Source organism: Apium graveolens, chromosome 9 (genome assembly GCF_009905375.1).
Source record: "Apium graveolens cultivar Ventura chromosome 9, ASM990537v1, whole genome shotgun sequence".
Taxonomy (NCBI): Eukaryota; Viridiplantae; Streptophyta; class Magnoliopsida; order Apiales; family Apiaceae; genus Apium; species Apium graveolens.
Genome location: NC_133655.1, coordinates 93612393 through 93624715, shown reverse-complemented (window position 1 = coordinate 93624715; position 12323 = coordinate 93612393). Strand labels below are relative to the sequence as shown.

General features: G+C 33.8%; 1 protein-coding gene across 9 annotated transcripts; it reads left to right on the top strand.

Annotated features, from left to right (window-relative positions):
• Positions 1-4526: 4526 nt before the first annotated feature.
• Positions 4527-10558, top strand: LOC141686757 (F-box protein At5g07610-like). Of its 9 annotated transcripts, none has more exons than XM_074491811.1 (4): positions 4539-9236; positions 9326-9401; positions 9613-10027; positions 10179-10558. In XM_074491811.1, the coding sequence occupies exon 1, from the start codon at positions 4681-4683 to the stop codon at positions 5953-5955; it is 1275 nt and encodes a 424-aa protein (XP_074347912.1). In that variant the 5' UTR covers positions 4539-4680; the 3' UTR covers positions 5956-9236; positions 9326-9401; positions 9613-10027; positions 10179-10558. The 9 variants fall into 9 exon arrangements, with proteins under 9 accessions (XP_074347915.1, XP_074347914.1, XP_074347912.1 ...); XM_074491812.1 differs by having other exon boundaries at positions 4539-9401; positions 9613-9678; positions 9845-10027; XM_074491814.1 differs by having other exon boundaries at positions 4527-4606; positions 4688-10027.
• Positions 10559-12323: the final 1765 nt, after the last annotated feature.

Sequence of the window (12323 nt, the reverse complement as noted above, 5' to 3'; positions counted from 1 at the left end):
TTTCTTTGGATTATAAGGACCCATCAAGAACATGAACGTGATGGTTTATGTTCTAGGTCCATCGAGACATGTTGTCCAAGAAAGCAAAAATGTTTCCCCTTGACCGACCAGAGGAGGCCGAGTAGCCATTGAGAATATTAAAGTTCAAGAACTTCCACAAAATAGGATCCCGAAGGGCCAAGATGCTCTAGACATTAAGGATACGGCCGACCAGGGCCTCAAGGGCTTGGTCTCTATAGCCGACCAAGAGTCCTTGAAGCTGACTCCTCCACATGGAGGGTTAGGCCAACTAGGACGTCCTCGAAGGAACGTGTACAAATGTCCGGAACTAATAGGGATGGCCTCTAAGAGAAGGTTTCAAGAAAACCATGAACTAGAGCCAAGAGATGCTCCTAGTGAAGACAAGAACTTCCACGGAAATAAGTTTCATGAAGACTAGAACCCTTACGGAGGGAAAAAAGCTTCATGAAGAGTAAGACGCTCACGGAGGTGAGATTCTAGCCTACCAAGAGTCCATGAGAATAAGTTTCGTGAAGAGAAGAACATCCATGAGAACAAGTTCCGTGAAGGCTAAAGAGTCCATGAGAACAAATTTCGTGAAGACTAGGACATCCACGAAAACAAGTTTCATGAAGAATAGAACGTTCACTAGAAAATGATCAGAAAAGTATGGTTGAGGCTAAACACAAATTGATAGTCTTAAGGGACGATTATGTTAATCACCATGATAAGAAAAAGCCCACATTCTAGAACCTTCCGGAATGTCCTCGAAGATTCTTAACGATTTCTTTTGATCCTTAATGGATTTGGAAATATAGAGGCCCAAAACGAGGCCCAAATCTAAAAAGGATTTGGAAAAGTAAAGGCCAGAAATGAGGCCCGAATCCAAATAGGATTTGGAAAAATTAGCCCAAAAATTAGCCCAATCCAAAGACCATAGATCAGGATTAAGGTCGAATTTGAGGTCGTGAATTCTATTTGAATTCTTTCGAACAGACACCGGAAAATTACGGTTAAAAAAGACCAGGATTGAGGTCGAAGTCCAGACCAGGATTGAGGTCGAAGTCCAGATCAGGATTGAGGTCGAAGTCCAGACCAGGATTGAGGTCGAAGTCCAGGTAAATAAGACCAGGATTGAGGTTGAATTCCTGAATCAAGCACAATATTTTTCGAGAACAAGGCCAGAAATTTCGACCAAAATTCAGGACAAGGGTCCGACTAGGATCCTGGTCGAAATCCAGGTCGTAAATCCTAGTCGAAACCTTACGGCCAGGAAACAAATAAGCGCAGAAATTTCGACTAAAATCCAGGTCGAGGGTTCGACTAGGATCCTGGTCGAAATCCAGGTCATAAATCCTAGTCGAAACCTTACGACCAGGAAATAAAGAAGGACATAGATTTCGACCAAAATCCAGGTCGAAGGTTCGACTAGGATCCTGGTCGAAATCCAGGTCGTGGATCCTAGTCGAAATCCTTCGACCAGGATTGAAATGCTGCCCCAAAATTCGACTAGGATCCATGTCGAAATTTCGACTAGGATCCTGGTCGAAAAGGGCTGAAAATTTCAGAAAAATCCCATAAAAATTAGGGAAAATTTGAAAATAATTTCAAAAATTATTTTTGATAAAATATTCTTGAAATATTAAAGAAGTAATATCTGTGAGTATCGGAATATTCTTGAAAATTAGGAGAAAATTCCCAGAAATTAAGAGAAAATTCCTGAAAAATACCATAAAATTCCTAAAGAAAGGGAAAAAGGTAAGAAAATGATAGGGAAGTTCTAAAAATAACCCTGAAGCCGTGTACAAGGCAAATTGTTGTAAAAGTGTAGGTCGCTCCACACTTTACGCCAAAACAATACCCTGTAAGGGAACGAATGAACTTAACTTCTGCGAAATCTTTTACGATGCCCAGAAGTTGGGGGCAAATGATAGGGAATAAAATAAACCCTGATTGCGTAATTAATATCGCACCAATTATATTAACATTGGGCAGACAGTTAAGCCCATTAGAAGAGGCCCAAGACCCTTGAATAGCAGCCCAAAAATAGCCCAGGAATATAATTGGTATTAAAGTTAATTAAACCAGATAAGGTCCAACAATGAAGCCCAGTTAGAAAGGGCCCAAAACCCTGAATATTAATTAATTTCGTAATTAATTAATAAGGGAAAAATCAGCTATTAAGAAGAGTCCCAATAAGGACATAAATCCTAGTAGATTAGCCTCCAGGGGACCTAAAAGGATAAGGAATCAATTTCCTACCACTTAGGACTCCAAAGTCCATTCTAATTCTGAGACTTGCCCACCAAGTCTCCTAACCCAAGTCCAATTCAAGGACTCCCCACATCTATATAAGGGGCTCACCCCACCAATCAGAACTACGTTTTAGACTTAGGTCTTGGAGAACATGAAAGTCACTACGTCCTTGGTGTGCTCTCGCCGCCATAGCCCCCGAGGGCATCTTGTTAAGGCAGATTGAGTCACGAAATACAAGAGCAGTCAAATCGAGTTTCGAAGCTCACGTTCCTTAGTAATGAATACAGCAATCATATACCCTAGTTTTTAATCCATAACAATACTTTTTTATGTGGATCGTTTTTAGAAAAATGTTTGTTTTTCAAATAATGTTAAATTATTCCGTTTTGTAATAAGAATAGTGCATCTTTTATATTACATTGGATGAATTTCTTTTTCATGTTTAAAATGTTTAATTCTTTTATATTATGTATATGTTGGTATGTGATGGCTCATATATTAACTGTTCACGTCATTACGAAAACTTTTATGTTTAGGTATGGTGTTGAAGATATGTTGTGTAGGTAATTTTCTTTAAAAAATTGTAAAGAACACGCATGTTGTACATGCATGTCCTTTTTGACTTTTATAAAATACGCATCATTAAGATTTGTATTCTTACTAGATTTAAAAAGGAATATGAATTCTTAACATGCATGTTCTTTACAAATTTTAAAAGGCTGAATACGCATGCGAAAAATACGCAATCAATGGTTATTTAGGGCGGAACTTAGTGCATACATGCATTTTGAACACTTAGAAACCGAAAAATTGTGTATTTTGGGCATTCTTTCCTTTTAGGCGTGTGTATAATTATTATCAAATAATATTATTAAAAGTTTTAAATAAAGAAACTACATATCTTAAAAAATTTGAATCAAATTAAAAAAATAACATAATATTAAAAACAATTCGTTTTCGCACGGGTTATAAGTTAGTATTATATAATCATTATTAATACTATTGTTATGTACTCGATTTAAATTTTCAATTTTTTAAGATAGTGATAAACAATAGTTTTTAGTTTTACCATAAAATATTTAATAAAATAAAGGCATTTTTTAAAATATTTTTCACTTTATGTGAGTAAATAAAAAAATAAAATTGTATAATTTTTGAATTGAATTAAAATTTGATAATTTACTCATATTTTGACCTGAAATTCAACTAAAGAATTTACAATATAATAAAACAGAGTACAGCTGATGTCATGTCAAGTTATTATGCTATGATGATCTCATGTGTTACTTATGTGTCAATTTCTGATTTAATATCATTTTTTTATATTGCTTTAAAATCTTCTCTTTCATATTCTTTACTTCTCTCTCTTCATTAATTCTCATCCTTAATTTCTTACTAATTAATCTCCGCTAATTCTCTCCTCCCCATTTTTCATTCTCTCTCGTTCTAATTACTCACTCATTTTTAATTTTTTTACTATTCACAATATTATAAAATTTTAAGTAGCATTTGTAAAATAAATTTTTTATATGACCTTTATATAACATATACAATAAATTATTTTTACAATATTATAAAAATATTTATAAATAACTTTTCTTTAATATATATACTTAAAATAAATTTTAACTAAACTAATACTTTCATAATTAACCGGGCATGGCCCCCGGACTGATCAAGTTTGATTACAGGGTAATGGACAAATATAGCCGATTTTTAAACAAAAATTACCAAAATAAACGATCCTGAATAGTTGGCCAATTTTAGCCGACAGATTACGCATATCAAAACGGAGTATTGCGCTATACGCATTTCGGAGTGTAGTAACCTGCATTACGCAATCTCAAGTGAGGTATTACAAAATATATAACAAAAGATACGCATTTGGCACCATAGTATATAAACTTAAATATGCATTTACTTAATGCGTATTACTATTAGTTATAACAAACCTAAGGAACCACCCATGTGAGTTGTGGGTCCAACATCACTTCTTTTAGCACCTGTACTCTTACCTCTTTGCAAGTATCAGCTGACAAACAGAAACACACCACAGAATCCACAGAATCGTCATACACAAAATAGCATTTGTTATTAGATACGCAAGTAGTAGTAATGTATTAAATATTAGCATATACGCATCTGGCAATGACAGGTTGGATCGATCATTATTGGCCAACTTTATGATCTCGGCTATTTTGATATTATTTAATAAAAAATCAGTTATTTATGTCATTTTTTCTTTGATTCACACTCGAGCCCAAACCCAAATTTATACTGCCGATTATAAAATATATATATATATATATGATGCAGAAGATGAGAAGCATCCGAAGATGAATCGTATCCGGTATGCAAGCTAATACTACTTTGATTATGAGTTTAAAATGGTTTTGATTGTAAATTATTAATATTAATTTATTTATGTCAGTAGTGAGTTTAAGTTCAAAAAAAAAGAAGAGGACAAGTTCCATGGATGATAAGTGGTTGCTTAGCAGATGCACATCTAAATCATCAGAAGAAATTGTTGTAAACGATGATGATCTATTATCACTGATTCTATTGCGTATTTCTTATCGAAAACTCAAGTGTTTCAAGTGTGTTTCTAAAAGATGGCTTTATCTAATCACTGCTCCTCAGTTTGTTGGTCTCCGCTGTAGTTTGCTCCCTCTCCGTGCACCTATTGCCTTGTTTTGTCAACCTTGTCCTAATCATGTTTATTTCCTTCCTCTCGATTATCCGCACAACCCTTCCCCTTTCAGAACTCTTGATTTTGCTAATGACCCTTTTGATCCTCAACGTATTCGTATTCTCGCTTCCTGCAATGGCCTTTTATTGTGCTCTACTTGCCTCTTAGCTCTTCCGCATCATATCACCACTTATGTGTATAACCCTTCTTCCAATCAATTAGCTGTTCTTCCTAAATATCCTCCTCCTGTTGCCAATAGGGTTCTTTATAGAAGCTTAGCTTTTGATCCCAAAAACTCCCCTCACTACAAAGTTATTGCTTTTATTACCACTTCTCTATCAGATTATACTGGTGACTTTCATGTTTACTCCTCTCAAACCGGGACTTGGACCCTGTCTCTCCACTCTTTTTTTCTGCCCAAACATATGTACTTGAGCTATGGAGTTTATTGGCGCAGTTGTCTTCATTGGTTAGGTGATTTAAATTTTATGTCTTATGGTCTCTACTTTAATTTGGATGCCGGTACCCTCTCAACATTTCCAGGGCCTCCTATAAATGGCAAGTTGACTTCAAAAAGTTCGTATTTTGGGGAGTCTGAAGGCCATTTGCATTTTATTGGGGGCTGTCTTACTGCAACTTCAGTCACCGTGTATGAGATGAAGACTGATTACTCACACTGGTTTATCAAGTATTCAATCGATCTTGCTCCAATTTCTAAAGTTTTCCCAGAGATGACTAAACACAAGACTTGTTATGTTGATGGAAATAGTTATGTATTTGCTGCGCTTTCACTTATTAGAAGAGAAATTTTCCAGGAGGATTCCTTCTTGGTATTGGAAATACCTGGTAAGGTTATACGTTACAATCTCGTGGATACAAGCTTTAAAGCGATATGGGACTTTGCTGTAGATTTCGGTGTGGAAAAAGTTGATATTTGGCGTTTTGGAACGTTTAGAGTTTGGCAGTACATTGAAGTTTGGCAGTACATTGAAGCCCTGTTGTGGTTGTAGTTAGTTGGTCAAGGTGCTACATCTTTAGTCCCACTGATTTGGTAATGTACTACTTATGCAATTAATCACTTTCAAGATCAATGCAAAAGTACCTTGTTTTTTTTTTTAATTTTAAATTTTGTTTGGTTGATTTCCTATTTGTACCAGACTAGCTTATGCGCTGTAGTGTTTACTTCTTCTGATTGTCTGTTTCTTTAACAATCTTTCTTCATAAATGTGGTGGTAGATGCCAGTTTGACAATCAGAGATCAATGTTGAGCCAGTATACACATTATTTGCATCACATACTTTTAGTATAGATTTAAATGCAAGAAAATCATTCTTACATATTTCTAATTTAGAAGCTAGGAATAAATTCAATTATATTAAGGATAAAATGTGTGTAAAATTTAACTAGTTACACAGTTCACTAAGTGAATTAAATAAAAAGAAACTTAGAATAAAATGATCCATAATCAGGTATACACGTGGTAGACATTGATGCTATATTTTTTGTTTTATTTAAATTTCCCTTTTCCAAAAAAAACAAATAATAATTTTTGGAAGCTAATACAACTTACGTGTGTAATCAAGCCTCATACACTTACGAGACAAGTAAAAATACATCAAGGGCGGTTTTCTGTGAGACAGACTTAGAAGGGTGACTTTACAGTTTATCCAAGCTAGCAATAACTTCCGGCATAAGTTCCTTTTCTTACACTATCAAGTATACGTAGAGATTATGAGGATAAAGTTATCTCGGGCTTATAATTTCCAGAGGATGTATATGGTTAAGACGATGTATTCTCTAATGGATATGAGAAGATGATTCATCTTATGGATGCAAATTGTATGAATGAAGGACTGCCGAATGAAGTGCTTTATTTTTTGTTTTTTAAAAAACCAATAGGACACGTCTGTTGCATTCTTTCGAAATAACTGTCTTTAGTTTATATGTATTAAAGTTTTATCTCTACTGATTAAATACCCTACCATAATATTCTATCTTTATAGCTGATTCTTTTCAGTTCCATAATATGTACCTCATGAAAAATGACATACATATGTTCATATTTCTGTTGTACTTAAGTGGGCATATTAATTAGATCATGATCAAACAAGCTCGTTAATGAGAAAACAAGCTCGATTTCTTCTGTGTATGAAACTAGAAAAGATTGTGTAATTTGGTTCTCTAAATTGATCAAGACCAGATGTATTTTTAATTATAATTTGAATGGTTTTAGGTGGTTATCGTGCTTTTGGTTTTTTATCTTCCAATATAAGAACCTTTTTGCAGTAGTATATAATTGGAGGCTGAATGCGGGTAGCAATATGAACTTAAACTCTGAATTTGCTCTGGTGAAACTATATATATATTTTGTAATTAGTAACTAAGACACCTGAATTAATGTCCCGGGAGATTGCCAATTCCTCTATCTTTCTTCTTTATGCTGAGGATTTTTAATGCACAAGAACATGCTTTTTACTACTCAAAATATTTCACATGGATAATTCCCTTAAAAATAAAGCTTGATGTCAGGGTGTATAAACTTTAGAAGGAAATGTTCAGCTTCCTCTTTTACTTTTATTTTCTCTCAACAGGAACTTTTGTCTCCTTTGAGTTAGGTTGCCTTTACTACTTGAAACCCTCGTCATTGTGAACTAGGTTCAAGATAAAAGAACTAAGGATGAAGATGTATATTGCATTAACTGAGAGAAGCATATAGATATTGAGTTACTGCATATGCTTTGTTCGCACGCTAGCTTAAATTATTATGATTATATAGCCGCTAACTTAACCAGCTCCTTTGTTCCCTCACTAATTACTTCACATGCCATTTTTTCATTTTTTAATTCTATGTTAAGTTAACAAATTACACACTGTAACATAATTAACCATATGATCACTTCCAGCTTGTTCCAAAAATGCCTTTTTGACGTTGGTTTAATTCTATGCAAATTTAATATTGGAAAGTAGTGCAAAATATTAATCTTATCTTTTATATATGTACAAATCTCTCCCCCTGCCCCCACCTAAATATATATATATTTATACGTATGTATATATATACATATATATATACACACACAGACATGGGCATCACTGCTATTTGTTACTATCATGGTGAAGTAGGTCGTGCAATTTGAACTTTATATTATATATTTTCTTGTCTACTCTTTATATATATGGATACACACACAGACACGGGCATCACCGCTATTTGTTACTACCATGGTGAAGTAGGTCGTGCAATTTGAACTTTATATTATATATTTTCTTATCTACTTTTTGTTTGAGATACAGTTGATTCGGCTTCTGTTATTTACCGCCGCCTAGATGTTCTTAACTATCTAACTTCTTCATCGGCATTGTTAATTCTCAGCCAGATGCTTAATTTCTTGCCAAATATGTTGCTCCAGGTGTTATTATGTTCACCTCCTTAATTGTAGTTGTCATTTCAATGGTTGCAACTTTGCTTATAGTTGCACTTTCAGTTCAATATTTATGTAATGCTTCTGAGGTTCTTTTGACGCTGTGTGATATGTTAGGTCTCAAATTAAATAGTTTACTGATTCAATATTTTGCAATCTATGTTTAGAGATCCTGATTATGTTTGATATTCTCTTAGCTCACAGATAGTCCATAGGAGGAAATAATATGAAACGTTTGGAAAATAGGTTTCAATCTAGTTACAGCACAAAAATTTGCTTTACTACCTTCAGGGAATTCCAGACATTCTTTCCTTGCAGGAAAGCTTTAAATTTTAGTAGAGAACTATAGCTTTGGCGATATCAAGGGCCAATCTTCCTATTTCTATGGATAATCTTATGGCGGCCTTATTTTGTTCATTTGATTATTTAGTATGTTTTATCGTTTGTTTGACATATCCTCTTTATTAGTTTGCTTATGCTCTTCCTTTTAGCTGGCTATGTGCCATACAAATTTATCAAATTCGGGGAAGAGTTGGAGGTAACTGGTAAGTGGAGCTATGCTTTATTTACTATATTTTTTACTTCAGAGTGTTGCTTGGCTCGATAATCTGCAGTTTGTTGCTCTTAATGCTTGATATAATATCAAATCATGTAATTTTTTTATTTTTCTTACCGTTTTTGAAATATTATATATTGTATTGCTGATTACCTTTTCAAAATTAAATATAGTGTCCTCGATTCGAGTTCACTAGGACTATGTTGACTATCTGGACGAATTGCCGCCTCATATTTGACGAATTTCTTGTGAAGACATCAATTGTCATTGACATTTATCATTGTCTTGTAAATTTTCCAATCAATTTGTTTAGGTAGATAAAAAGCTAAGATTATTTAATGTGTACATAATTACAACAACATTATCTTGAGCTCAAGCTTGGTCTTTCATCTATTTTCACAGGTATATATATTCAGGAGGACTATTTGTATGAATCCTTGAAATATCAAGGCCAATGTTAACATGTGGAATGGTTTAAGTAGGTCTATAATCTTTTCTGGTTATTACGATTCTATAATTTTTGCGTTCTTGGAAACGTATTTCAAAGCAATTTAGCGTAAAGATAGAGGCATTTAAGTCATTACTTGAAGCTCAGAAAGGTAGTTGGTGTCCAGAAACTTTGATTCCTCTTGGAATTGATTTACGCAGAGTTGTAACTTTTAATGTTGATAACCTGATCTACTTTGTAGTACTGATCATGGCTATTGTGTGCTTCAAATGATGCTATGACTTTATAGGGCTTAATTGGCTGCCAGGTTGAAAATTCATCTTAACTTTCTTATTTGTATTATAGGCTCAAGTATCTATTTAACTTATAAAGCCTGAAGGCTTTTTTACAGTGAATTTACTTTTATGTCCTCCTTTTACTAACTGAATTTACTTATATTTCCTCCTCTTTGCTCCTGCTGTTCAACCCTTCAGATACGGTTTGTGCACGCTTGATTGTTTGCCCCTCATATGCACACATCTCTTTGCTCCCTTCTCCGTCGTTGATTTTGCTGTTTAATACGTGTCGCTTGAAGATGACTTCAACCTGCTGTTGCTTGTAGATGACTTCCACCTGCTTTTCCATCTTACGGTCGAGTGTGAAGCTCAGTTTTCGAGGTCAGGTTACTCTTCCCACGCATCTTGATTTAACCTCAAAATCCTACTCTTCCTAATCTATTTTGTTCATTTTATCGTATAAGATATTTATGATTTGAACTAAAAATTTATAAGATTTGAACTAACAATTTATAAATGGTGCTTTTGTCAGATTCGTAACATTTGTGACGGAAAATCAAGCTTCTCAAGCAGAAATTCAAGCTTCAAGCTTCTGAAATTTATGAGGAATTGCTTGCAAAAAATTTCATAGTTCTCAGTCTCACTAACATCTAGGTGCATAATGCAGATAAGGTGTTTGATTAACGTCCTCTTTAGAATTTTAGAACTTATGTACGTAATTGTCGTTGAATCGTGTTTATGAAAGATGGTAGAAAATCAAGCTTCTGAAATTTATGAGGAATTGCTTGCGAAAGATTTGATTGAAGTTCTCTTTAGAATTTTAGAACATGTACGTAATTGTCGTTGGATCGATGTTTATGAAAGATGGTGATGATTTTGATAGAGTAATTCTTATTGAATCTCATTTTTCTATATTCTTGCGGTTTAAGTGTTTGATTAAAGATTTATGAGACTTTTTGGACATTTTCTTTGTTAATAAACCTGTGAGTTTGTTGATGGCAAGTACATCTTCACACACATCTTCATGTAAACTCCCTTTTATTAATTCAAGTCTTTAAGAGAGTTTTCGATAACATTATTTTTTGTGTGTGTTACTAAGATGGGACTGTGAATGTGTTGAATGAGACATGGAGTGATGGGAAAAGAGGGGTTATTGAAGAAAGTGATTATACGTCACCCAGGAATTTCGGGAGAGGGGGCTTCACTTGAACGGAAAGAACAAAAAATTATATTATCATTTGTACTTCACTTAGATCTTAAAAATTTGAGAACTAGACTTTAGCGCCTACAGACTAGAAGTGGCGTTTAATTTTCAGTTTAAATTACAAGTGTGTCTGTGTGGCCTCGGCTCAAACACATTAGTGGGTTAGTGTCGAATATGTTAGAGTGGGCTTATATGAAAAACACTCAAATTTTAATATAGAAAATGAAGATGTTATAGACTCAAGGGTGTGCTCAAGCCCCCTAAGCAGACCATATGCATCCGCCACTGATTATAAGGCTGACAGTGAAAGTGACAAGGCTAAGCTTAAGGTCATGTTTTGGGTTCCTCCTTTCTTGCCTGTATTACTGTTGTTGGTGATTATAATTGAAAACCTGTTGTTTACAGATATTGTGCAGTAAACCACATTTAGATGTAGGGATATAAAATCAGTTAGTGGAGAAGGCTATAGAAGAAGGGTATGATGTGAGTAAACTCCACAAGATGACGCACACTGATCATATCAGTAGATATATGGACTTTCTCGCTCATTATCAGGTCGGTTTTCATGATAATTTATTCCTTTTTTTGTTTTACTTAAGATTCTATAGTGTAGTGGTTCCCATTATTAGGTTTGTTTTCATGACAAATTGTTCCTTTTATGTTTTAAGTTGTATAAAGTTTCATTCAGTTTGGTTGATGATCCATTAACTTAATCCTGAAGTATAATTACTACACAATATAATCTCATGTTAGTGCGTGTTAAACATGGGGATCATTACATTTTATGTACTTATCATTCAGTCTATGTGAATTATGTTTATTCAAAGGCAGTCCAGGATCATCCGAGGAAAATATGAAGGTCAAGGGTAAAGAAGTTAGTGACTGTTTGGGAAATCTTAAAATAAGTAACTTATGATTTAAAATAAATAATTGACTTATAGAAAATAAGTAGAGAAATACTTATAAGATATAAGTGTTTGAATAATTTTAATTATAAGTCAGAATTTTTTTTACTTAAATGACCTAAATAAATAATTTTTAAATACAATTCTCTTAATTTGTGAGTTTAAATTAAAAAAACATGTACAAACATTTATTTTAAAACAAAAATTAATGAAAAAGTGAAAAAATGAAATAAGTTGAGAAAAATCTTTATTGCATGTAATACCTTATATTGTTTGTCCTGTTCCTTAGCTCTCTTTTTAATTCAATAGTTTCTTAATATATATTCTTATTATTTTTTTATTTCTATTGGACAACAAAAGCGTTAGCTTGGAATAGGCTGGGCATTGAAATTTGATTTAGATGACCATGTTGTTTAATTTCTAGCTATAAAGAAAACAGTAGCTTATAGAAGTGTTATTTAGTTTTGTATAAACCATTCCCCAATTTCGTACCTGTTCAAATTTCTCATTTGGGCATAAACCATCCCTCAGTACCGCACAACTTTGTTGTCTGGGATGAGTTTGGATC